Raw genomic sequence first — 25,757 nt, 5'->3', positions numbered from 1 at the left:
GGGAGGGGGTGTGGGACCATCAGAGTCTCTGACTGTGATTCACCACGTGTATTGATCATCGTATCACCATATTCTCGCTCTCTGCACTGGGAAATGGGGACTCCGCTTATGACGCGGTCGCGAGCCATAATGCGCGGGGACGCCCGAGCTGCAGACGGGGGTTCACAGCCCATCAGTCTCTGCCAATCCTGGGAGTATCCTCCAGCCCTCCAGGGCGTGAGCAGCCCTTCTGTCGCTGGCCCGGGAGAGCAGGTGGCCTCCGGCTGGTGTGCTGAGGTGCCTTGCAGTCCAAGTCACTGCACTCCCAGGGGGCTGTTTTTTCTCCTCCTCAGAATTGCTATTTGGAGACTGTCTGGGCTGACGCAGAAGGAAACAGTCTTCAGTGAAGGTCAGCCTTTCGCTGAGGGTCACGCAGAGCTGTGTTCCTCGCAGCTGCCTCCCAGTGTGCCTTGCTTCTGCTGGCCTGTCGGGAAGGGCGTCAGCTCGGAATTTGCCCAGCCCAGGATATCGGTTCGGGGAGGCCAGCCTTCGGGGCTCTTTCCCCTCCTTTCTCCTGATCCTGAGCTTGACTCACATCAGAAACTCGTAGACTCTGCCCAACACATGTTCTTCCTTGGGTCCGCTCGCACCGTCTTTCAGACTCCTGTAGTGTGTGCCTAGGTGAATTTGACCCTGCCCGCACATACTCACCCGCATGGCCAATAGCCCGCATGTTCCTGGGTTTGCAGTGTCAGCCTCTGGTTATACAGGAGGGTCAGTTGACCCAGAACTTGGGTATTGTCTGTGCAAACGATTCAATGGGGCTATCGATGTATCTCAGCCAGTTCCTCGATCTTTCATCGCAGGTACCATAGTCAACTACCAAATCACCACATCACTTCAACCGACATCTCATGGCACCATAATCCTGACAGGTCGTGCCTGGCCCTGAAGGATGTCTTCCTTGTCTCTACGGCATCTTTTGAGTATCATCTTTGTGATTGCAACAAAACACTTGGTGACGGATTTTAACTTGCTTACACCGAGCGGTGCAATGCGTACGCAGGCAAAAACACAGCCATGCACAGGTGAGCTTTACCTGTGTTTACTGGTCTAGGGATAGTTCGCGGCTCAATCCAGATAGCTGAGTTTCGAAATCAAAAAAAGCATGTAGAATCTCCACCAAAAGCTACATTAACCACTGAAATTCCAGTCAGCAACCAACCACAGTTACACAGCGCTTCGCTTACAAGGATTTTAAATAATACAAAATTATCAAAGAAAAATTAATTTCTAAAATTATGTCTTTCTCTAAAATTAATTGTTATTTATCGTCATCAAAATGACAACCATTACTATAAAGTAAGAAACAACCACTATTACATGAAGCAATTGTATACCTGTTATAACAGTGAAAAGTTTTTCAAAAAAAAAAAATAAAAATTAATTAATTAAATCAAACTAAATTAATTCAAATTAAAAATTTAAAGTATTAAAAAAATTCTATATTTTTAATTTTCCAAAAAAAATTTATTGATTTATAAGCACAAATATTATGACACAGCTGGAATAAGATTAAGTCTCTACACGGGCATCCAATTATGTTGTGCAATAGCAGGGGTAGACTGATGTTGGTTAATTTTCACAATCATAAAAAATATGATTATTAAAAATAAATAAAATTATTTAATTAAAATAATAAAATAAATTAATTAAAATGATAGAGTTATCAATTAAGAATAATGAAATAATTAATGAAAACAATTACACTATCAAATTAAGAATGGCCAAAGCAGTAATTATAATTTATCAAAGATGGCACCACCCGGAATCAGGACCAACAATCAAACAACAAAAAGATCAGTCTCGATATCTGAAAGCCCAATTAGAAATCAATATTTGTATTAATGATTATAATAATGAACAGTGAAGGTTTTAGTCTGAGCATTGCAAGTGTCATAATCCAGCTGTATTCATATATATATGCATGTGTTAACCATAAAAATACTGGTACTTTTGAAATATAAAAGGGGATTTATTTGTGATAATGACATCAATGTAACTCAATGACTATCACAGCAAACCCACTATATCAAAGATGAAAACACCACAAGCATCTATTACAATCGTAACACACATGTAATGCCTCCAATGTCTATCCGGAGGCTAGTATGTGGCAAAAGCGTGTGTGTCTGTGTGTGTGGGTGGGTGTGTGTGGTATATGTCCGGGGCATGGAGACAAGATGGCATGTTCAAAGCCGTGTGTCGGGTTACGGTAAATCAAATGCATGCATGCCCGCGGTTTCTGTGGGTTACAAAAATGGCGGTGCACCATGTGGCTTGACCACCAGGGAATGTGGTGGACAAAGGTTACTTGATTCATCTCAGGGTTCAGTTACCAATGGCTACGAGATGTATCACTATTCAGATTCTAGAAGGTATATAAGACGGAAGGGGATGCAGTTCTGACGTATGCGGCAGTACATATGGATTTCTGTAGGAGAGAAGCAGAGAGGGAAGGTTATACACTAATTTATCAGAGATTCTAACACTACCAGAGAGCTTTGTGGGACTCTATCCACCTGGTACCAAGCGAATCCAATCCAAGATCCGTACCCCGGGCCAAATGGATCTTTAATAGGAAGTTGTAGTCTCCGCAGTTTGGGTCTGACGGGCCAACGCGTGACGTAGCCGAATGCCAATACCGGCCTGGCTGCATGGCACACAAATAAGATTAACACAGCTATTCACACAAATGTACGTCAAATAGTAATACATCACAATTAAACCAGTTCTCCGTCTCCAGACATAAGCTCTTTACTTGTCGTGATGTTCCGCTGTTGCTCGCGGCGCTTGGTGCCGGTAGCGCTGGTCTTCGGTGCACTTGAGCGGATTAGTCGTGGCCGCCGAACAGTGATCAGCTGCTTCGCGATGGCAGCGCGTGCTGGCGGTCGAAAGTGGAGAGAATCGGTCTCGCTCTCTGCAAAGGGCGAAAAGTCTCAAATGCCTTGGCGAATATAAATTTGCCTTCTAGGATGAATAGCTGAGCAGCTATGATTTGTGGGGATGGAGTGAAAAGTCTGTGTGATAATCTGGTCAAAAAGAGCATTCTGACTTTTTGCTATAGTCCTTTCCAGAGTAAAAGTTCAAGGTAACAAAAAATTAAGGTTGGAGCTGAATGAACCAAGGAAAAATATAAAACTACAAACGCTGTGGTTGCTCCCTTAAGGTCTGATCATCGAGGGAACCCGGAGGAGTGTCTTTGGTCCCATTCTTCAGTGCACGGGAATGAGCAATGATTTGGGGAGCCTCGTATTTATCACTTTAAATGTCCGGCCTCTCCGGAGAGAGGGCTGGGTCTTGTTGGCTCGGGCCACAGGAAGGCTCCAAGCTGGACTCAGCCCGGGTCAAGACAACATGCGGCTGCTCTGTCGAATCTCTGAGGGCTGTCTCTGAGAGAGCAAACTCTCAGACAGCCCTTGAGGTGCAGCCACGAGGCTCACATTTACTCCTTGTTCAAGCTCTATCCTCAACATAAGCTTCAGGAAGCTTCAGGTTTTGACAAGGAAGGAATAAAAACACATGATATCTCGGCTTCTGCTGCCTCGTCTGTTCTGTGTGAGTCCAACAAGGTTCAGCCTGCAGATTAACATTAGTGTGATTTGTTGTCCCCTGAGCCAGCGGGATTATGTTTTCACCCCTGTCCGTTGATTTGATTGTTGGTTGGTTTGTGTGTGTTGATTGGCAAGATTACACAAAAACTACTTGACAGATTCCAACGAAGCTTGATGGAAGGATGCAGAGTAGGTCGGGGAAGAACCATTTGAATTCTTTTTTTTCACATCGCAAGATAGGTCATTCAACATTTTGAACCATTTTCCCAAAGAGTAAATTATGGATTCTGATGATGAAAGTCAGGCATATATAGGGAATTGATATCTATGAGTGTGTGAGATTTGGTGCAAATTGATTGAGACTGTTGGGCCTTGGTAGAAGTTTGCGCTTTCCTGAGCACCGGTGTAGTTCTTGGTTGTAACAGGTAATTCGTGGCAATTTCTGTGGTGATTTTCCACTAACACGCCCTCTCAATCATCATATGAAACAATCATTATTCAATGTATTTAAATAGATCTATGATCTGTATGTTTTTATTGTAGGTAAAACCAACCACAGTTTTCCTTTCTTGATTGGACGGAAACCAGAGACATTACGGTGATGGACTACGGTAATGATAATGTGGAATATATTTGATATAATAAGGGCAGATAATAGTCCGCAATAAAGTCACAAGCTTTGTGAGTCATGGCCCCCGCTAAGCTAAGATGAGAGGATGGTAGTGAGTTGAGTCATGCTGGTATAGGAGGAACAGTTTGTGTGTGGAAAGAATCCAGGCACTTCCTGTTGCTGCAACACAACATTACGCATATGATTGTACAAATGAGGAATATTTATTTTACACCAAATATATCTAAACGGCAATTCACAACTAATTCATTATGATTAAATGATGGGATGTTGATGTACTGTTGATCATAGCTATGTCTGCGTATATAAAACATTTAAACCTGTGTGTGTGTTACCGTGAGGCAGGTTTCCTTCACTTACTTTAAATGTAAACCTCATCTTACACGAGTCGGTGCTGCACATGTGGAGCCTATTAGCAAGTGTCAGCGTGAGCAGAGAATACACTGTCGGATAACTGTGAGTTGGTTGCCATGCGGCTCATCCTGCTGCTGTACTGATATCCTCTTTATGGCTCTGAGACAACCGACCCATCTGGTTCGGGGCCGCCGGGCACCAAGGTAAACACAACACCCATGCAGCGCACACACACACACACACACACACACACACACACACACTGCTAAAAAGAGAAACAGTCTCTGTGATGTTGAGCCTTGATCTTCAGAGTGATGATGCTAAATTTGTTTGAGGTTTGTCACACATAGAAACCAACATAGCAGAAGCCATGAGTGTACATAGAACAAGTGAACACGACAAACAGGAGGCAAAAAAAAAGAGGAGACAGATGGAGAGGGGGAGACAGTACAAGATGAAGTATGTACAAAGTGAAGGGTGGACTTGTACCAATCCGTAAAACAGTTGGGAGAAATAGCCCGAAGTAAAAGGAAACAACAATCACAGAGAGGAGCGATTCGTTTCATTTTATGTGCCACTTCAGCACAGTTAACATAGAGCAGATGTTCTCTGCTGTTCTCTCTGCTGCAATAAACACAAAACCATCTGATGATAAAAAGCATTAAAATCATCTGAGGGGCACAGCTTCCAGCAACAGCTCGTTCCTCCAACTTTATTGAAAACGCTTATAAAATATAAAACTGCATATTCTCCGATCTTTTAGAAGTTATGCGAGGCTTCACACGGGAGAGAACAGGAGCAAAGCCTCCAACACTTTTAATGCATTTCAGGACAGTTTTATTGAGGTATAATTGAGAATGAGTGGATTAGAATGAAATTAAATTCATCGTGAACAAGAGGAATAGACTTTGGACCTCAGCAGGAAGAGGAACACCATAAAACTGCTTATGTATTAGGTGCCTATTAAGATATGAAGGAGACGTTTTCCCCTGTAGGGACTGGTAGTGGTGATGAGAAATGAAGCATGAAGATGGAATGACCCCTTTGATTGGATGGTTGGGGGGATTTCATGGTATCCAGAATTGAGGCGGTGCGGGTAATAACATAATTTATGGTAACTGTTATAAAAACCCGATGAAAATGGTTGGTTTTCTTGATTGTCCCCTCCCCGCCTTGTTTTTTACAGTAGACGGGAATGGACAAGCTAAAAACCTTTTGAGTTTTTATGACGACTGAAGGCTACCACGGGTTATTATTATTTTTGGTTTAGAAGGGGAGGGTGAGGTGAGGGGTATTCATCTGCAACATGCAACTTCACCACTAGATGTCCCTAAATCCTTCACACTGAACCTTTAATCATTACTGTCGTAACTAACAAAAAAAAATGTTTTGTCCTGTATGGATCATATATTTTTATAAACTATATAAAGTGTTTTGCTGAATTCATAAATTACTAAAGTTTCATCGTATATAATATTAATCTAACAATGGGGTATATACCGAGCCTCTGAGTGGACATCCTGCACTTTGCAGGTTGAATCAGAATTATAGTTCTTGTCTTTTTTTACCATGGAGCTTGAACCAGCAGTAAAATTGTGAGGATCAATAAAACCAAATGTGTAATGCAGGGTCAAATAAATGTATATTAGTCCATCACATTACCAGCAATACTAACATGACTAACAGTTTGAGAAGTCCTGGTATAATATTTCATCAAAAACTGCAGTCTTTATGTCACTCAAAGTCGCCTATTTTGCTTTTAAAAAGTTACTATAATTCCTCCACTGTGACTCAATTATCTACTTATACAATTTTTAAATGTCAAAAAAGATTTTTATTTGATGCTTTTCATCAAGGACTTCTATTTGACAGACAAGATAGAATCCTTCTGTTGTCTTCTTTGGATCTCCTCCCCCAGCATTTATACTTGAGTGTGTGTGTGTGTGTGTGTGTGTGTGTGTGTGTGTGTGTGTGTGTGTGTGTGTGTGTGTGTTCTCTCCTCTCCCTTGTGACTGCTTGGCATTTTGACAAGTGTGTGACAGTCAAATCTGTCAACAACGGCGGCATGATGAATCCTTACACAATATGCTGGCAATGAACAGTGTCTCTCAAACAGACAGAGGGAAAAGAAGGCGCTACCAAATGCTGCGCTGTATATTTCTGACAAGAAGATAAACATGGCAGCATCGGGTTCATCACCAATACAAGTAAATCGATGTATGAATAATGAGGCCCGCTGATTGGCTCGAAGACAAGAGAGGCTTGATTGGGTCCACAATCAACAGATGCCAATAGTTGTTGAATGTGTGTCTGCCGTGCTCTCAGTCATATCATCTCCTGAAATCAACAAACAAAGAAAGTTTGACTGGTCTTTCTGTTGACTTCCGAGTTGCTCCTGAGTGACTCATAACACCGAGTTTTTTCAGGACAAATAAAAATACTTCTGTAGTGCTGTGGGACTGTAGCTTGATTTTGACACCTCTGCTGACACACTGCCTTTGAACAGCAGGTTGTCCTTGGCTCTGCGCACTTTCTTTGCTTGTTTTTTTTACATTTTGTATATATTGCCTATATTTTAATCCTGTCTCTGCAGCAAAAAAATACCCCCTCAGAATTGGCTCCACAGTGTCGACAAAAAGCCAGAGGGGGAGAAGGAGGAAATGGCTGGAGCAAAGTACTCAGCTAATAGAAAAGAATTAAATGAAAAGAGCACCCTTGAGGCTCAAGTCTCGGTGGACTCCTGAACAATGCTTTCACTGGCCTTTTAGAAGGGCAACGTGTGGATGACTCATTGCCCCGCTTCACCATGCAAAAGTGACTGATTGCTGGTATTTATGTACAACACAGAAATGGTGAGGGGTAAAAGGTACCAGCGCAGCTTGAGACGTATAGCTATGTTCTCCAGAAAAGTACAATCTATAACTGGTGCTTTGAGGAAAGAGTCATCACTATGTATCCCTATGGTGGAATAATCTAAAACATATAAGAAAGTCATTTAATCTGTACCTGCTGGGGTTTTTCCCGACTGACCATTCATTAAACCACTTCCCTGAACGGTAATAGTTCTGTCGTAGCTTAGCAACCGTGAGTAGGCACGGCCTCATGTGACAAGGGCTGAAGATATCGTATGTTTAAAACTGTAAAATAAAATGAAAACTGAAGTATACAGTAGCTTTAAAAGTATATACTCAAGTGAAGTACAAGTATCTTACAAGTATATTTAAAAAGGCAAATGTCCGAATCAGTGGCTGCGGACATTTTCTTTAACTTTCCCTCTCAGCCACCCTGTAAAATGTCTGGAATTTGTTAGAGTGAGTCCATGTTGGAATACAGCGGGAAAATGTTCTCAAACATTCACAGCAAGTACATATGTGTGTTGATGATGTTTTTAACATGTGACAGATGCAAAACTGGAAAAATCAAAAAGAATACAAATATCTCAGGATTGAAAGAGTTGCCAAACACGTGGAAGACACTCACGTAGATGTTAGCTTGAAAAGAGTGAGATTTAACCGATTTTGATGATAAGGTACTCGTCTGAGACCCTGAAAATCTCCTGCTTCTTCTGCTCATCTTCTTCATGAAAGGCAAACTGTTGAAAATGTGAGGACCCAATTTTCTAGAATTCATGTCTGAATACAGCTGAAGATACATTCACTCTTTCAAACAGCGAGCTTTCTTCTGGATCTTGTTGAACTTATCCTCCCATTTCAGGGGGGGGGAGCAGATTGTTTTCCCATTGAATGCAGAGAGACTCGTTTTGGCGATTTGAGGTTTTATCAAAAATAATGTAAAATTCAGCTGTCCTTGTCCTGGACCTTGCTCTCCAGTTTGCCTCTGATTGAGTGGACGCACAATTCAATGAATAATTCTGTTTGTTGCAATACAAGAACAATTGACGGGTTCTGAGCAACGTCATCAGTGAGATTGGTGCACAGGCAGGCGGCAGAAAACTGACCAAGAGCATATATGGAGATCAACATGAATTGTTGTGTTTGTGCCTAAAACCGAGTGAAGAAGAAAAACTAGTCTGTGGATGTTTTTACATTGAAACTACAGGAATAAAAGTTTCAGTCCCACTGTTACTATGTTCTTAATGCTGATTAATGAAAATGACCAAAGCTCAAACATGTGTTTAGTTTAGTTAAAGTGGGGGTTAAAGATATTTACTCATCACATAACATATCTGGGGAAGCAATGAAGTCAGAGCCCAGATCCAAAACTATGTTCTGCTGCTGAAATAAATATATCAAATGAGTGAGTTGTCTGACTGCACTGTACTCAGAGATGTCCATCACCTGAGATGCATGTTAATGGACATAAAAAAAACCTTCACACACACAATACATGACTAATCTTAACCAACTGTCTGCCTTTGATTGCTACATTGTACTTCCGGCTCTCTGGCTTGCGTTATGCACTGACTCATTCACATTAAATTTCTTCTTAGTTGTACGTGAGTCCTCTCTGCAGAGCTGTTATCTGTGGTTAAAACAAGTCTACACCCTTGGTCAATATGACCAGCAATCCCCTTACTACCCTGTTAAATGCCTTCCATATAAAAGTTCAGCATCCCTGTTGTCTTTGCCAATGATATTTCTTGGCCTATCCAAAGTTGCTCACAATGGCAGCCTACGTGTGCGCTGTGTGAAATTGAGGAGGACCTAAGACAATAACTCTTAACACCACAGAGCCTGCATTTATTTATATTGTTAACACTCCCACAAACTACAGTTGGAGACTTATCAGCCTCCAGTTATCTGGTGATAGGTGCCAGCAAACCCGGATGCCATAACAAAGCCACTGTTGTAATTTTAATGGATTATGTCTTGTGTAAATTTCAGCCGAAATCATTTACTACCTAAAAAAAACTCTACACATTCTGTGGTTTTCCACATGTTCTTTTGTCACAGCTGCCCAATGACAATATAATACAGTATGACATCATGACAGCTTCTCAAAAGTGAAGCCAAAACATCGCCCCCTGGTGGCTGGCTGTAGTTCATGCCATAAACACTGCCTCCGTGTTAGCAGATAGGATGTGCAACTAACTAAAAAAAAGTAATTTTTCTCTAAATATGGTTTCTGTCAGCTCTTATCACACTGATGCTGGTCCGTGTGTTTATGTTTCTGATGCATTTGTTTTAATTATTTACTTAAAAATGGGCTGAGACGTCATGATTGACAGCTGAGACTGACCTTTTCTCAGGTTGTTATGGGATTTGTTACCATGGCTCCACTTCCTGATCACTACGTTTGGCTTCATTTGATTAGCCCCTCTAAGTGACTCTCTGTGAAGTCTGTATTATTTAAAAAAAAACAGTTTTCCTTAGGTGCCAGTGGTTTCTTCCTGCCCCAGTTACTTTTCAAACTGTTGTAATTTCCTACCCAGTCCAAATAGAGTGTTCAGACCCAGCATTAACATTCGATCACAAGTGGACAGCTCTGAGTGCGTCAGTTCACACCTGACATTAAAATGTGTCTCCAGTGACCACTTGTGATTGGATCTCGGATCCCCGCTCTACATGCAAATAGACACTTGCGTCATTTCTGTTTACAAAGACTAAATTATGTTGTTTTTAGCCTGTCTGAGTCTACAGATGGGTCCGTTGTCAGTGAGTGTCTGTGTGCGTGCGTGTGTGTGTGTGTGTGTGTGTGTGTGTGTGTGTGTGTGTGTGTGTGTGTGTGTGTGTGTGTGTGTGTGTGTGTGTGTGTGTGTGTGTGTTGACGTTCTTGCAGTTATGCAAATGATCAATGTTATGAACCTATGAAGGATGCGCTTTGGTAAATACCATACAGGAAATGCTGTTTTCCAAACATGGAGCGTTACCAAAAAGTTAATATGGATATTTAACCCAGAGAAGAAGGATTGGAGGCTCTTTCTTTATCTGCTGTGCGGAAATGTCATGTCCATATACAGCTCACTGAACTGAAACTGAGGGAGAAAGAAAGGAAGATCACATGTCCCTCCATATCTACTCTGTCTGTTCAAATCCAAGACCTCCGCCTGATGAAGAGCTCCACCTGTAAACACACGTTTTCCATGAGATGTCAGCTGTGCACACTCACAGAAAGAGGAAATGGATGTAAAATTGAAATAGATTTAAATAGCACCAGCTGTATTACTTATATTTCTGTTTGTTCCCGCCTTGCTATTACAATTATGCCTTCAATGGAATTTTATTTATAGCATGACAAATGTATATTTCCTCACTTAGTTATGCTTCATACCCCCCGGGAATGTGAGATTACTCATGGTGGTATAGATCTAACATGTAAGACTAATTTCATTCTAACCTGAGCTGTTAACAGGTCAGAGACTCACGTAACTCATTACCTCCGCCAAGGAGGTTATGTTTGCTGGCAAGATCACACAAAAACAATTAAACTGATTCCAATAAAACTTGGTGGAAGGGTACGATGTGTCAGGGAAGAACCTATCAAATTGTGGTGCGGAACTGGATCAGGGGGCGGATCCGTTTTTTTTTTTTTCACTTTCTTCAACATTTTTACAGATTTCCCAGAAATCAATTCATGGATCTTGTTGAAAAACAATATACATCTATGTGACTGATTTCTATGAGTGGGTGAGATTTGGTGCAGCTTTGATGAATTCAAGAGGACTGCAGGGCCGTATGTGGGGAGTAGAGTCATTTTGATATGTAAAGGTGTAAAGACAAAACCAATAGTGTCTCACGTCGCAGGGAGAATTGAGATCCTACATTTGAATAATGAACTTTATGGAAATTTCCAATAACTCACATATGTCTCGGAGATCAGCAGGATGCTGAACCAGCAGATAGTTGATACCACACTACACATGCGCGTACTGCAGATTATTCTATCTTTCGGTCTGCAGAGAAGAAAACCCAGGGAATAGAGTGAACTCACATGTTCTAAATATTGTTAATATTTTGTCCAGTTTATAATTGATATCCTGCCTACAAATGGCCACTGTGGCTCACAATGTGGGGGGGTCGTGGTTCAAATTTGGCTCGAAGACAAGAAACATGCCACATTAATGCAGTCCCTTCAGTCTCCAGTTTAGTTTAACACACAGCTAAAAGACATAAAAACACATTTTCAACATTAAAAGCAGTATACAGTTTTGTATTTTCACAGCAAATTGTAATTTCTACTTTTGTAAGATTTTAAGATTATGGAATCTGTCAGTGTTTTATAAAACATGGTGACATCATGTTCTACTGTTGCTGTCGAGTTTCTAGGATTTATTTCTGTCTTCCCATCAGAGTGGAGAATTTGATCTGCATAGAAGAGCTTACTTTAGGATCTTGGAGCCACCAAAATGATTAAAGTCATGTGTTGTCGTGTGCTGAAATATCACTCAAGGGTATTTGATATTTACTAAGTTAATTTGTGTGGACATTAGGGCAGGGTGTCTGAGGATACAGCCCCCTGTATTAATTAATCTATAGATAAATGTTAGCTCTCGAACTATTGATCTGTTATTCTGATTATGCATCAAAGCACTTGAAATTTGATCAAAATCCTGATTAATGAATAGTGATGACTATTTTGCCCCAGTGGAATGAAAATGTGCATTAATGGTTTTCTTTGTTTAATCTCATATTGGTTGGTTTGTTGAAATGTCTGTTTAAGTCTATGTGAAAAATATAGTAAATAAAAAAAAATAATGTTTATGATCAAAGCATTACATTAAAGACTTAGAGATTTAGTTGGATATTGGTTGGCATTGGCTCTTTTTCATTAGATCAGAAGAGATGAGGTGTGCAACAGATGGATGAAAAATAAAGGAGCTGCTGCAGAGGTGAAGAAACGAAGAGTATCAGACAGACGGAGCAGACACAGAGTCCAAAGCGGTTCAGAAGCGATGAGACCAGGGTTGAGACAAACTCTGGGAACATAAACTAAATCTAAAGATTTCTGGGTTGGGCTCAGGCCTCAGTGTTTCCAGGTTCTAACAAAGCTGTAGAAATAATCAAAGAAGAATGCAGAGAATATGCTTAGAGGTGGAATACGCTGAGACTATTTCTAACGATTATCTTACTAATACAGTATCGACTTAAGTTCTATCATCTGAAAATAAGCATCTATCAGATATTATCTCTATCCTTGAAACATTTGAATCCCACCATGCATTTTTTGAGTTATTTTGTACGCACACACATTAATAAGAAATGGCGTGGAAAGAGAAAGGCTTTCTTTAAAGGCAGCTGCAGAGGTCAGTCCTGCTGTGAGGCAGCAGGTGAACATGCGTCTATGACTCTCTCCTTTGTGATATTGTGACACACTCAACCCCCTTTTGAAAGCACATCTAGAGCAGGGGGGCACTGCTGCACTCGCCAGCAGCACATCACGCGTCTTAATAGTCTAAAATGACATGAATCCTAACAAGTACATTTCCGACTGATTCGCTCCCTCCAGTGTTTATCTGACATGACTCATGTTCTGTTTTTGAGCCACAAACACTGGATGTCTTCAGTCCACACAAACCGTGGTTAAGGAGCCGCATTTATCTATTCATTGGCTTTTAGGAAATTGATTCAGCTTCTGTTCCATGAAGTCAATTTTCTCTCCCTAGCTGTAGCAGAGTTACTATTCTGCTGCAGCATGTTCCGCACATGTAAGATACAAATCCATTGTCAAGCATTATTTCATCACGTTATTTCAATTATTCACTTTTGAAAAAGGTAATAGTGAGAATAGGGCTGCACCCGACTAAGAAATCAAATTTGGCTGTTCAATGGATATATTCACAGATATTTTTCCTTATTATTTTTATAGACTATCAAGCAATGCAGGACAGCTGGATTTTTTGAAGATGGTTTTTTGGACATTCACGGCTTGGAGGCGAGATGAGGAGTAGTCAGTAGGTTGCAACGTGCAACGTCACCACTAGAGGGCACTAAATCCTGAACACTATACCAATAATGAATTGACCTCCAAACAGATGCCAGAAGACATTATCTCAGGGTCTGACGGTGCTGCTGCTTCAGTTTCATTCAGACTCACGCTGGGGCCGGGGGAAAGGTAATGGTTTTAGTGTGGCATTAAAAGTGAGGAGCGCTCACTCTGAAGCTAATTCTGCAGACCAAAATGTCCCCAGAGGTATGCTGCACACGGACTGGAAAAAAAAGAAAAAAAATGATTCAACAACAAATTATTCAAATCTTCGAGAACACATTACTTTTATATTACTTTATAAAACACTTTTTACTTATGTATTTATATGTACAGTTTACATTTTCATATTTCAATCCAAAATGATGCAAACTAAAATACAAAAATCAAATAAAGTGTTTGTGTTTCCACATTGTTCCGTGGATAATTCTTTGCCACATTTAACCTGAAGAGAGTCAATATGTTCACATGGACACTAATGTTCTAACAATTTACCTTATTCAGAATAAGACATTGTTTCAATTATGATGTTCACATGAGGTGCCAATGGAATATTCTATTTATATTCCTTTTTGCATGTCAGTGTGATTATGACTCACATCATTACTTCCGCTACATCGTACATCTGACGTTATTCCAGTTTTAAAACCCCAACTAGAACTAGTTTAATGTTCAATGCCACTGTTGTATAAATTGGGGTGTTTTCTTTCTACTTTTGCAAAAGCTACAACTCCATTTTACTTTTCCATCCTGTTTACACCAGTGCATGTGTGTTCCATGTCCATGTCACGAAATGCTGGGAGAACTCCAACAGGATGTTATAATATGATTAAGGTTTAACATTTTATTCCAAGTAATATCTTATTCAGGTTATTGTGATAAAATGCTGTTTATATGACAGTGTCTTAATCAGACTATTGTCTAATCCCATTAATATCTGAATGTGAATTTCTCAACAGTTTAATAAAATGCCTGGTGTTCAAAGGCATTTTGAACATTTTGTCATTGGGCATTCTGAAGCTTTCTAATCAACATGTTCTATCTTGTTCGATTGGACGTTCAGAATCTAAACTCTATGTTTTACTTCCTGTCCCTGCCTGCATCCAGTCATCATGCTAAGATAAACCAATCAGCTCCATGTCTCACATACAGAAACAAGTCTTGCATCAATCTTCTTAAGACAAAAACTAATACTTACATTTCTGTTATGCCAGGGCTTTACCTCTGTATTTAAATGACTTACTTTTTGTTCGCACAACAAACAAAATTAAAACTGTGCCAATACACACTGACAATGGAACTTTGAACCACATTGATGCAACACGTTGTTGTGAGGATCAAGTTGTGTCAGACAACAAAATGCCAAGTTTTGGAAACTTGCCAATGTCAAGTTTCTTTGCCGTGTGAATCAGACTCTTCTAAAGTTGTGTTTGTTTTTTACCTCTCATTCAAGTGTCCCGGCCCCTGCAGCTCAACACCAGCTCCTTCCCAGCACGATGTTGCCACCTCATTGCCCTCGCAGTGGGGGATCATCTAAAACGGGTTAATGAGCTGTGCTGCTTTCTCCCAGACATGGCTCTTTCAATTACAGCAGAGAGTTCACGTCTTGTGTCATCACACCACAAATACTTTTATCTGACGCTTCTTTCTTTCTGTCTTTGTGGCAACTCCAGTCAGTGCCGAATGTCTTATTCCTCCAACGACCACATCCAACTGAATCTGTAGAAAAAGTGGATAGTTAGTCCACCACTCTCTGTTAGTATGGTGGTCAGGGTTGACCCAAATCTTGAAATAAACGAAAATTGCCGCCTGGTCATTGACGTGTGCGTCAGTCGTACATACTGCCACAGATATGTATGTAGATATGAATTAAGTTGGCGTATATCTTATAATAAATGAAACCACGCTACGTATTCTAATTTACAAATTCTAAAGTTTGGTTTACATTAGCAGTGTGATGCACAACGTCACAACAGATAGTCCGGCAAAAAGGACTAAATGTGAACAATGCTGCACCGAGAAGGATGCTGGCATGTAAAAGGTTGCAGTTGTCAAGCTGTTGTCTGAAAGTTCCCAGACTTGTAGGTTGGTGTATAAACATTGCATTGGATTTAAATGAAGGCCAAAGATTTAGTGCACATATGCTGTAAATTAGCTGATCTCCACTTTGTGATTTGTTTTTGAAGACCTGCTTATCAAGCTGGCTAATATAGTGAATATAGAAAACAGGCTGAAGTGCTGTCAGGTAGCAATTCAGCTGACCAGGTAGCCAAGCTTGTTGGATAGGCAATTAGTCAAATAAGTATTAAACTAAACTAAACATTCAACTAAGCTACAAGTAAGTGTTTAAAATTATGAATTGTGAATAATGAAGACAAAAGATGATGCCTTGGTGTAATCTATTGATTTCTAGAATGTAACTTTATTCTGATTGCCACCTATTTAAATTGTTCCTGTAACTACCTAGAGTTACTCGGTTTATGTATTCTTTTATATATATTTAACATTTAATAATACATTTAATTTCTTTAGATACATTGTGTTACTACCAAACACTGATATCACAACGCATTTTTCTCACAATCTGATGTTTTTTAATCTATTTTAAGAACTCGAAGAATTTTCCCATGAATAAATATTTAATCCTTTGGTTTATTCAAATAAGGGTTTGGGAAACAAGAAGATAACATTTGAAAAGCAGGTTGAGGTTTCTTACTAATCTAAAATATAACATTTGATTTATTTAAAGGTCAGGTCAAGTCGATCCTCAGGATGGATTTGAGAGGTACGAGTGTAGGATGTGGTGAGGGGGGGGGTGCATTCACCTGTCAGTATTAACACTGAAGGCTTCAACACATGGCACGCCTGCCTGCTCTTACTTCTGTTCTCCCAGGGAAGATGGAGGGATAAGGAGGCTGATCTGGACCATTGAGATGCAGTCATGGGAAACAGACTGCAGAACCTGTTGCCTTGCCAACCAAGCCCCTCGGAGTGTGAGGGTTAAATGTAAAAGATTCCCTGCCAATGCAAATATAGGCTGCCATCTGTTTTCATTACAGCCCTTTTGTTACATATTTTAAAATATGCGAGAATGTGCAGCCGTGTAGGTGTAGGTGTTCACATCAGAGGTCCTTTTCAACAGGATCCTAATTGGATTTTTGACGTGAATGCAATTTGCATATACCTGGAGTAGTTACACGAGCATCAATAAGCTTCTCAAGGTGCAGATACGATATGTAGGCTCCTTTTATTGATATCACTGCACGTGTAACATAACATTTAAAATTATCACTGCCAAATTATTAAATATATAGAATTGGTTGAAGCTTGCAATCATCATTGTTGCACATGGTTTTTCTTTCAACAGCTATATAATAAATATAGTCCATCCATCCATCCATCCATCTCTTTTTTTTTACATAACACCCCGTTGTCCATTCCAGGTAATACCAGTTTTAACTGTGCTTTAAATTATAAGAGAAACTTCTGAGAATCAAAAGTTTTGTGGTCAACTTGATTTGTGTTTCTGACTATGAATCTCCAGAGGAGCCGTCACAGATACGGCAACGGCAAAAACAGCAAACTTGTTGCTTAGGAACAGTGAGAAATAACCCTAACTTTTCTTGAAGCATCTGATCTTATCTCCTACGGTGCGCAAAGCTGTGTGTGTGTGTGTTTGAGTGTGTGCGTCGCAGGGGGTGGGGGTGGCGGTTAGGGGAGTCAGGTTTAGAAGAGGTTGTTTCTAGGCAACTGTTTTTTGTTTTTTTATATGAAACTTGTTTGTTTTTCTGTGTTTGCTGTCTCTTCCTATTCATTACGATGCCGCTTTTCCACAAACACGATATCATTTAGGCAGGGTTAACTGGCTCTCTGGTGTATGACCCAGCATATCTCTGTGATGTAAAAACAAGTAAGATGCTTTGTGCTGTTTGAAAAAAGATCACAAAGATTGTAGTTATATAGATCAGAAGTGACCATGTCTTCTGCAGACCATGCACTGTATATGCAGACTTAGGTGGAATTAAAGATGAACTGTTGAAGCAAATTTTTTTCATATAGGGAAAACATTTCCATTTGTCCTCTGCATGTTTTTTTTGTCTGAAACGTACATATTCTACATTTGTTCGCCTGCACATCTGTCTTTTTCCATGCACCTGCCTGCAGCTCGCCTGCAGTGGCCTTTGAGCATCTGACCTATAGCAGCTGTTAGCGTGCTGCCCAGTCCTGCCTCAGATCGGAACAGTTAATTACACTGCAGCCGCTGAAGTTCAGTTCATAAACAGGTAGCCTAAACCAGTTGTTCATTAAGTTTTCAAATGATACGCAGCCTGTTGTTAGGATAACATACGTGTGCCATGCAGCAGTCTGAAATGTCATCTTGTGACCTTATTATCCTCATCATTCTAATTAAAGTTGCGTGTTTGTGTGTGTGTGTGTGTGTGTGTGTGTGTGTGTGTGTGTGTGTGTGTGTGTGTGTGTGTGTGTGTGTGTGTGTGTGTGTGTGTGTGTGTACAGGTGCAGATACATTTGAACGTTTGTCCAGCCACACATGATGCATAAATACATAAAGAACAGAGTTGTTCTGTAAAGTTCATGTGAGGTAGTTACACAATAATACATTTTTGTGGTCGAAAACAAAACACTTGCACATCCAATCTACAGTATTATTTCCATAGAGTACAGACAGAGCGGTGACTAATGACAGCACCTACCTCCTCCTCCACAAAGCAAAACTGGACACTGATGTCTTTGATTTGAGTTTTAATTGGCTGCATGAGGTGTTTAATTAGAGGCTTTAAACTGGATGTTTCAGGTGGAAACCTGTGGCGGATTCTGTGTTTTGTCGAAGAACCTAATTAAAAGCGTCTTCCTCAGAAGACACAACCTCCACATTACCCAGATGCACATACTGTGCATGTCAGCATGCATGTGTGCGTGTCAGAGGGCAGACAACCCGCTGCCACCACTAACAGCGAGTTCACGTGCAGCATCTCTTTAATGATCCCAGGCAGTAGTTTCTCCTAGTGATCTAGACGGGGCTCAGCTGTACGGCGTGTCGGTTTGGTCAAATCCCTCTTCATGAACCTCAGTGCCAATGGGGTCTAATGACTGTAGAAACTGTAATTATTTTAAAAAAGACATGTGAATGATAACGTCATCTGATCCTGGTTTCTCAAAGTGATAATAAATCTGAATTGTAGGTAGACCTTTTCCACTCATGTACCCTCAGTGTAGATGATGTGTCAGCTAGCTTTAAATAAACCTGCGTTTCTTATGTTTTACTTTTTAAAAACGTTATATTTGTATCTTGTCTTTTATAATGTGATTGTTTTGGGATTTAGATTTATACCATCACCTTTTCAAAAAGGCAGCTCTCATCTAAACATGATCCAAGATGCAGGGATCAACTTGTCCCGTGTAGCAATTACTTAACATTGGGTTAGAGATATTACAGCCAACGTCATCATTCTTTCTCAACACAACTTTCCTGCATGTTGCCTTCAAACATGAAGAAGGTTATGGACTCTACCAGAGATATTCTACAAGGACTTCGACTCTATGCACCAATCTTTCCTGCAGTTAGATAGCGCCCTCTGTTGGAAAGATAATGAAACTTCCACGACTAATTTCCACAAGTTAAGTCTGTATTTGATCACTTTCCGTATCAGTTCTGCTCTAGTTCCATTTTTTAGACATAATGTTGAACAAAAAAAGCCATTTGTCATTTATTATTTTCATTTACAACTAGTCTGACAGTTCGTAAATCTGATATTTAAACAACTGTCCACTCAGCTCTCCTCTATTGTCACCCCATGAGTCAGATTGGTTAACGTATAACTTGGGCAGTGGTAATATATAATACTTTATATATTGTATCTGTGAAAATTATAGTTTTTTAATTTTATTAAATGTCTCTCTGCTTTCAGAAAACTTGCACACATTAAGACATCAATGAAGATTTTGTGCAAACATTCATATTTCTCAATTAAAACTCAAATAAATGTTCACACACACAGAGCAGAGAAGGTTGCATCATTAGCCTTCCACTCAATACACTCTCTGTTTCTTACCAGGGTTTCCAAGGGAGGAGGTTTATTTCCCTTATTGCAGCAACACGTTTCAACAAGAAGTCTGATGTCACATTCCTGCAAGACATCTTATCACATGGTTCCTCCCCTAGTGAGTCAGGGAGTGGTTCTGGCTTATCAGCAGAAAAAAATCCTCTTACTTTTGTCTTTGTTATCTTTGAACCTGACTAAAATATTCTGTTTGTCTTCTTTTCATCACATAAAATACATTTTGTATGTATGCCATCTTATCCCTTGATAGTTTTTTCTAGCAGCAGGTGATAATATGTCAAAGATGTGCTTTCTCAGAGACTTAATTAAAGGATTTTGCTGATTCATTAGGGAACTGTTGGGGAAGGTATGTGCTCTACTGGGTGTGTTCTAGTTTGTCATTAAACATATTTAAAGAAAGTGGGGGAAAAATCATGGATCAGCCCCTTACTCTGCATCTACACCAAATATGAATTAGTTCTTCTCGGCCCCATCAGGCCCTATCCATCCAGTAAGGTTGGCTCAAATTGGTCAAGACGTTTTTGCGTAATCCTAACAAACAACATCAACCTACGAACCAATAAAAAACTAACTAACAAACAAAAACACAGACACGGGTGAACATGTAACCTGTATACATGTGTGTAAATAAAAAAACTGGTGGGCAATAACTTTGCCATTTCAACTTGAAAGGTGATAATATGCTAATGTTGTTTCCCCTAAAAAGAGGACAATTTTATTGAAGGTTTGATTTTATTGAAGGTTTTTTTTTTTTTTTATTGAAAGTTTTCAAAAAATAAGTTTGACTGCAAAAAGCTCAGACGGTCATATTTAGGAAAAGTGGAGAGGGGGGGCAGTCAGTGAGGAGTCAGGTGGAGTGGGATAAAGGCGCATGTGTCTTCAAATTTGTGAAGTTGTTTTCTTAATTTGTACGTGTTGTCTCTATTTGTACTTGTCATCTTGATTTGCATTGAGCTCTCTCTGCCACTGTACTAAGCTAACCCACTGCACGTCATGTCAAATACAGCTGAGGTATAGTCATAAAAGAGGAGAACTTACACGTCTTGATAATTAACCTGATTTCAATAGAGGCAAACACTGCAATCTCTCTGTACTAAACTTGTTAATGCTGCCTGAATAAGAATTATTGTTTAACATTCATTAATCTACTTGTGTTGTATTACCTTTAACTTAATATCCTGTCGTCGCCTGGGTTACTTTTGAAAAGTTGACATTTTCCCTCTCAGGTCGTTTCTTGTTTCCAATAAAGTTTAAAAGGGTGGCGTGTTGCTGAGTGGGCGGCGCCCTACGACACGTGACAGCTGACGTCACAGCGGGTGCCATGCTGCAGCTCCTGAGACGCACAGCGCTGTTGTGTCTGGTGGCGAACAGAGGACTAGTCAGAAGCATGGTGAGTGTACAGGACGCCTCCGTGTGTGTTCCCTCCTTGACTCTTTTCTGTGGTTCAACCGTGTACGTGTCCGATGCCTGTTTAAACTGCGCTTAGAGGTCAGGCAAATCCAGGACGTCTATTTTTAAACGCGGTGCAACGGAGAAATGGGTCCGACTGTGATGCCGCTCCCGCCGCTAGCTTCCTGCAGTAATGTCGGCACCCAGCCGCCAGTTAGAACGAGTCTGGTCGACTTCATCTTTGGTGTTGACTCGAGCTGCTGGAGCTTAAATCCAACCAGATACTTTTGTGTTTGTGCTGTAGTGTCGTGACTGCTGTTCTCGGCCTGTTTCACTGTGACACTCTGAGATGAAGAGATACCGTTAGAGCTGCTGATAACATCCATTGTGTTAAACTCTAAAAGCTACGTGTTGGTAGTCCCCTGATTGTGTGATACATTCACTTCCTTATTCAGTTATTTTCTGCTCCTGTGCGAGACTTAAACGCAGACATCTGTTTTCCATGTAATGTCATGGGTTGAGATGGGTTGAGATGCGCTTTATGACACAAATAGGCCAAAGTGCACTGAGATTAATGAGAGGTTGTTGACGTCCATGTCTTTCCTCAGATCTGGATCAGTCATTTTACTGCTGAGTCACTATGGCCAATAAATTACATAGATATTATTATTTGACGTCAGTCCATAAGGATTATTATCATGATAAATGTCACATTGGTATTACTGTGAAGTTTCAAGACTAACGTGTGCTCCTGAGTGACCGCTGTAATTTTAAAGGATCGATAAACAGAAAATCACAGAAGCATCTCATCAATGTTGAACCTTTTGTTTTATTTCTACTGATTAATATTATGTTGCGATAATGATTGATATTGTTTTATTGCCAAGCCCTGACTCGTCTTGTGTATTTCTCAAGTTGAAACTTATATTTGCCCTTTGGTTTGCCACCATGGACTTTAACCATGATAAGCTCCTCCACTTTACGTCTTACTCAATCACACCCTCTCACCTTCCTTCACCTTTCTGCAGTGTGCTCAGGTGGGAGACCCGAAAAGCGCCAAGTCCATCTACGAGTTCTCGGCCAAGGATATCGATGGCAATGAGGTGTCTCTTGAAAAATACAGGTAAAGTGAATGTATAAAACTTAATATCATACATCCTTATGCTATACAGTTCACCCAAACATAAAAATGCACTTATTAACTACTCGCCATTATGCTGATGGAGGGGTGGGTGAAGTGTTTGAGTTGACAAAACCCTTTTGGAGTTTCAGGGGTAAACAGCGTTGCAGCCGGATCCAAATGGAGTAACTGCAGTTATCGTGAGAACTGAGACGAGATGAGTGAGAACTCTGTTCTATAATAGAGGACATTTAGGCTGAAAACCGTTTCGAGTCAAATTTGAATGTCGGGGCTTACAGACACTGGGGTGATACCACAGGAGCACTATGGAGGCATTTTATGTTAGTTTTTTTACATTTGAAGAAGTATTTGCCATTTACGCTGTTTACCCCTGAAACTCCTAAAGTGTTTTTTGGAGTCAAACACTTGACTCCCCTCCATCGGCATAGTGGTGAGTAGATAATGAGTGCATTTTCATTTTTGGGTGAACTATCCCTTTAAGTTGCAAGAATTGGAATAGTATGGAGTTGAAATGTCTTGTGGTTGTTCTGAATAGACGTCATTACAAATATGACAAATGTTCTTGTTTGCTTTTTTTTTTTCCTGCCAGAGGGTTTGTATGCATCATTGTAAATGTTGCCTCCAAATGAGGAAAGACCGAAATAAACTACACTCAGCTAGTGAAGATGCACGCTTCCTACGCTGAGAAAGGTTTACGAATCCTGGGCTTCCCCTGCAACCAGTTTGGAGGACAGGTAACAAGCATAGCCTGATGACTGTAGAGCTTTTGTTTGTTTCGTTTTCTCTATTCTGTACCATATCACAAGAATACTGCCCAGTTATGATATTCATACAACACATCACCCCTGAACTGTTAAACTATAGGCTGTTCATCTTGAACATTCCTTCCATCTCCCAATGTTTTCTGGTTGGATAATTATTTAAATGATTATTCATCTTACCATTATGCAGTTCAAACAGACATCTTTTGTTTTCATACCATATAGAGCTGTATCAATTCAGTTGCAAAACTACGATCAATATAATCTTTGTCTAATATATTTGTGTGTGTGTGTGTGTTATACAGGAGCCAGGGACTGAGTCAGAGATTAAAGAGTTTGCCAGAGGTTACAATGTAGAGTTTGATCTCTTCAGTAAGATTGATGTGAATGGAGACAATGTTCACCCTCTGTGGAAGTGGATGAAGGCACAGCCCAAAGGCAAGGGATTCTTGGGAAAGTGAGTTACTGGCCAACTTTACTGTTGACTTAATAAGTGTGATGACATTGTGCAACAAACATGTTCATTAGCCAAATGTTCATTATAATATTTCCTCTGTAAAGGAGTCATACTGTGTGTCTGTTAGTCTTTTACTACGCTTTTTCCCTTTGAATATACTGTATATTTAAATAACCAATAATTAATGGCTTTTACCACTAAGTGGATTTGGAAATATTGTAAATCCTCACTTTGTCCTTCTTTAACTTAGCAATAGTTAAAGGCAGCTCATGATTACAACACTGCAGGTGAATCTAATCGCAAGTGAAACAGCCTTGACCGTGTTTGCCCTGTTGCCTGTTGTTGTAAAGGTTTGCTTCATTATTGTAATCACATGAAACCAACTAGAATTAAGGTGAACTCCACATTCTGTGTTCAATGGAGGATGTGTTGTGTTATAATAACCTTTTGCCTCTCTCTCCACAGTAACATCAAATGGAACTTCACCAAGGTAATTCGCTAATATACTTCCCATTAACCCCTTTTTAAATGAGCATCCTCAGTTCTAGCTCTACTTTCTTACCGCAATTTCCTTAAAATCCATATTTGTGCTAATATGTTTATGTCTTATTACTCAACAGTTTCTTATAAACAAAGAAGGACAAGTGGTGAAGCGATACGGCACAATGGATAATCCCGATGTAAGTTGCATTCAACCCAAAATAGTTTTTGTAGTTTCATATTTCCATGCATTCCATGAGATGCACCATTTAGTGTTACACTATATGAAATGTGCATTTGCATTTAGTTTCATGATCTTTTGATTTAGTTGGAACATTATTAATCTCAATTTATTGGATTTTCCTCCTGCAATTTGTTGCAATAGGTTTGTCATAGTGGACAATTAGAAGAAATAGTGGATTATAAAGGGAAGCTAATTACTGATAATTAATAATCCGTTGATCAAATATGTAATGAACAATTACTCTCTGTCCATGGTCTGTAATGGTGTCATTCATCATCTCTGTCATAGTAAAAGTTTCTACTTGTTTCTGTTTGCAGGTGGTGGAGAAAGACCTCCCCTCTTACCTATAATATGACTTCGTCTTCGTTTGACCCTTGACCTCTTCCATGGACATAAGGGTATTTGTGTGTGTGTGGGTGTCTGGACCAGTGACGGCTTGTCTGTAAACCCAACATTGGGGAGGGCAAGCCTGATGATCCCCAGCGTGCAACTGACCTACCAGAACTCACCCACACCAAACCCTGTAAGACCATGTGAGAGGACAGTTTCAACAGTTATCAGAGTAGAGAAACTTCACATTTTACTTCAGCCTTAAAACAGCCGTTCCTTTGTCTCACACAAACACCATCTTATCCTTTCTGAATGTTAGTTTACAAGCTTGTGCATGTTTCAATGTCAGTTTAAAGTAAGTATATAAGATGCCATAAGTTTCACATATTTCTGAAATACTACTGATAATATTGTTCGCACTTAAGTTATGAAAGAGCCCATTATTGTACCATTAGAATCTGTTTAATTTGGAAAATAAATGCTGTGTGAATGGTTGTCTGTTGTTTGAATATTATACATTGTTTATTTGAACAGCTTACTTGCATTTTGTAACCGATAATAGGTTTTACTTTACACAATAAGATTAGATTTAAGTTAATAATGCTTTAGTTATTTCCTGCCAAGTGTAAAGCTTTATAGTGTTTCAATATTTCAATACGGTGCAAATTTCAGTATTACCCAGAGTACATTAGGAGACTAATTGGTACCTTTTTAATTGATTACAAGTGAAGCCCAATTAAACAAGAAAGTATGAACCTGTAAATAGAGACATTACCTTTTAAATGGTATGAGTGGAACTATCATATATAAATGCAACAATATGAAGTCTTGTTTCGAGTATTGAAGCAACACTATATAACTGCTCCGTGTCTGATCGTTTTTTATTTGGAGAAAAAACAAAACCCATCAAGCTCTTGGCTGGACCGCTGACTGCGTAGTCCCATTCACTCACTGAAACACAACTGAACGGTGGACAATTACCCATGATGAGGATTAATGAACCTGTAGAGCTGCCGCTGTAACAAATGCACCAAACTCTGTTTAGATTTCTTGATATTTTATATTTCTTCACTGAATATTGGAGATAAACCGTTTTTTAATGACATATTAATATATGAATATTAGGTGGTAAATATACGAAAAATAAGCGATTTAAATATATTCAGCTAATAAATCATGGCACATTTCTCCACTTTACATGAGAGAAGGACTACACCCAGATTTACGCAGATAGCATACTGGTGTGGTCTTCTTCAGGCAATGAAGTGGCACATGTGGCCTTCTTGTGGTCCGGACGAAATGGATGAGAGGCTGAAGTTGTCCACTTGTAAAATAGCAAATGTGGCCCAAATAAACCCCCCAAAAAATGTGGTCCTTTTTTGAAAACGTGTTTCTCTAGGCAAGGTGTAATCTG

General features: G+C 39.9%; 1 protein-coding gene across 1 annotated transcript; it reads left to right on the top strand.

The window, feature by feature from the left end:
* Positions 1-20,815: 20,815 nt before the first annotated feature.
* On the top strand, positions 20,816-24,838 carry LOC118118007 (phospholipid hydroperoxide glutathione peroxidase-like). Its single transcript, XM_035170764.1, has 7 exons — positions 20,816-20,931; positions 21,959-22,053; positions 22,661-22,805; positions 23,138-23,289; positions 23,755-23,779; positions 23,910-23,969; positions 24,331-24,838. The coding sequence occupies exons 1-7, from the start codon at positions 20,863-20,865 to the stop codon at positions 24,361-24,363; spliced, it is 579 nt and encodes a 192-aa protein (XP_035026655.1). The 5' UTR covers positions 20,816-20,862; the 3' UTR covers positions 24,364-24,838.
* Positions 24,839-25,757: the final 919 nt, after the last annotated feature.

This window comes from Hippoglossus stenolepis, chromosome 11 (assembly GCF_022539355.2).
Source record: "Hippoglossus stenolepis isolate QCI-W04-F060 chromosome 11, HSTE1.2, whole genome shotgun sequence".
Lineage (NCBI taxonomy): Eukaryota > Metazoa > Chordata > Actinopteri > Pleuronectiformes > Pleuronectidae > Hippoglossus > Hippoglossus stenolepis.
The sequence above is the reverse complement of the archived record's forward strand: the minus strand, read 5'-3'. Positions and strand labels throughout refer to the sequence as shown.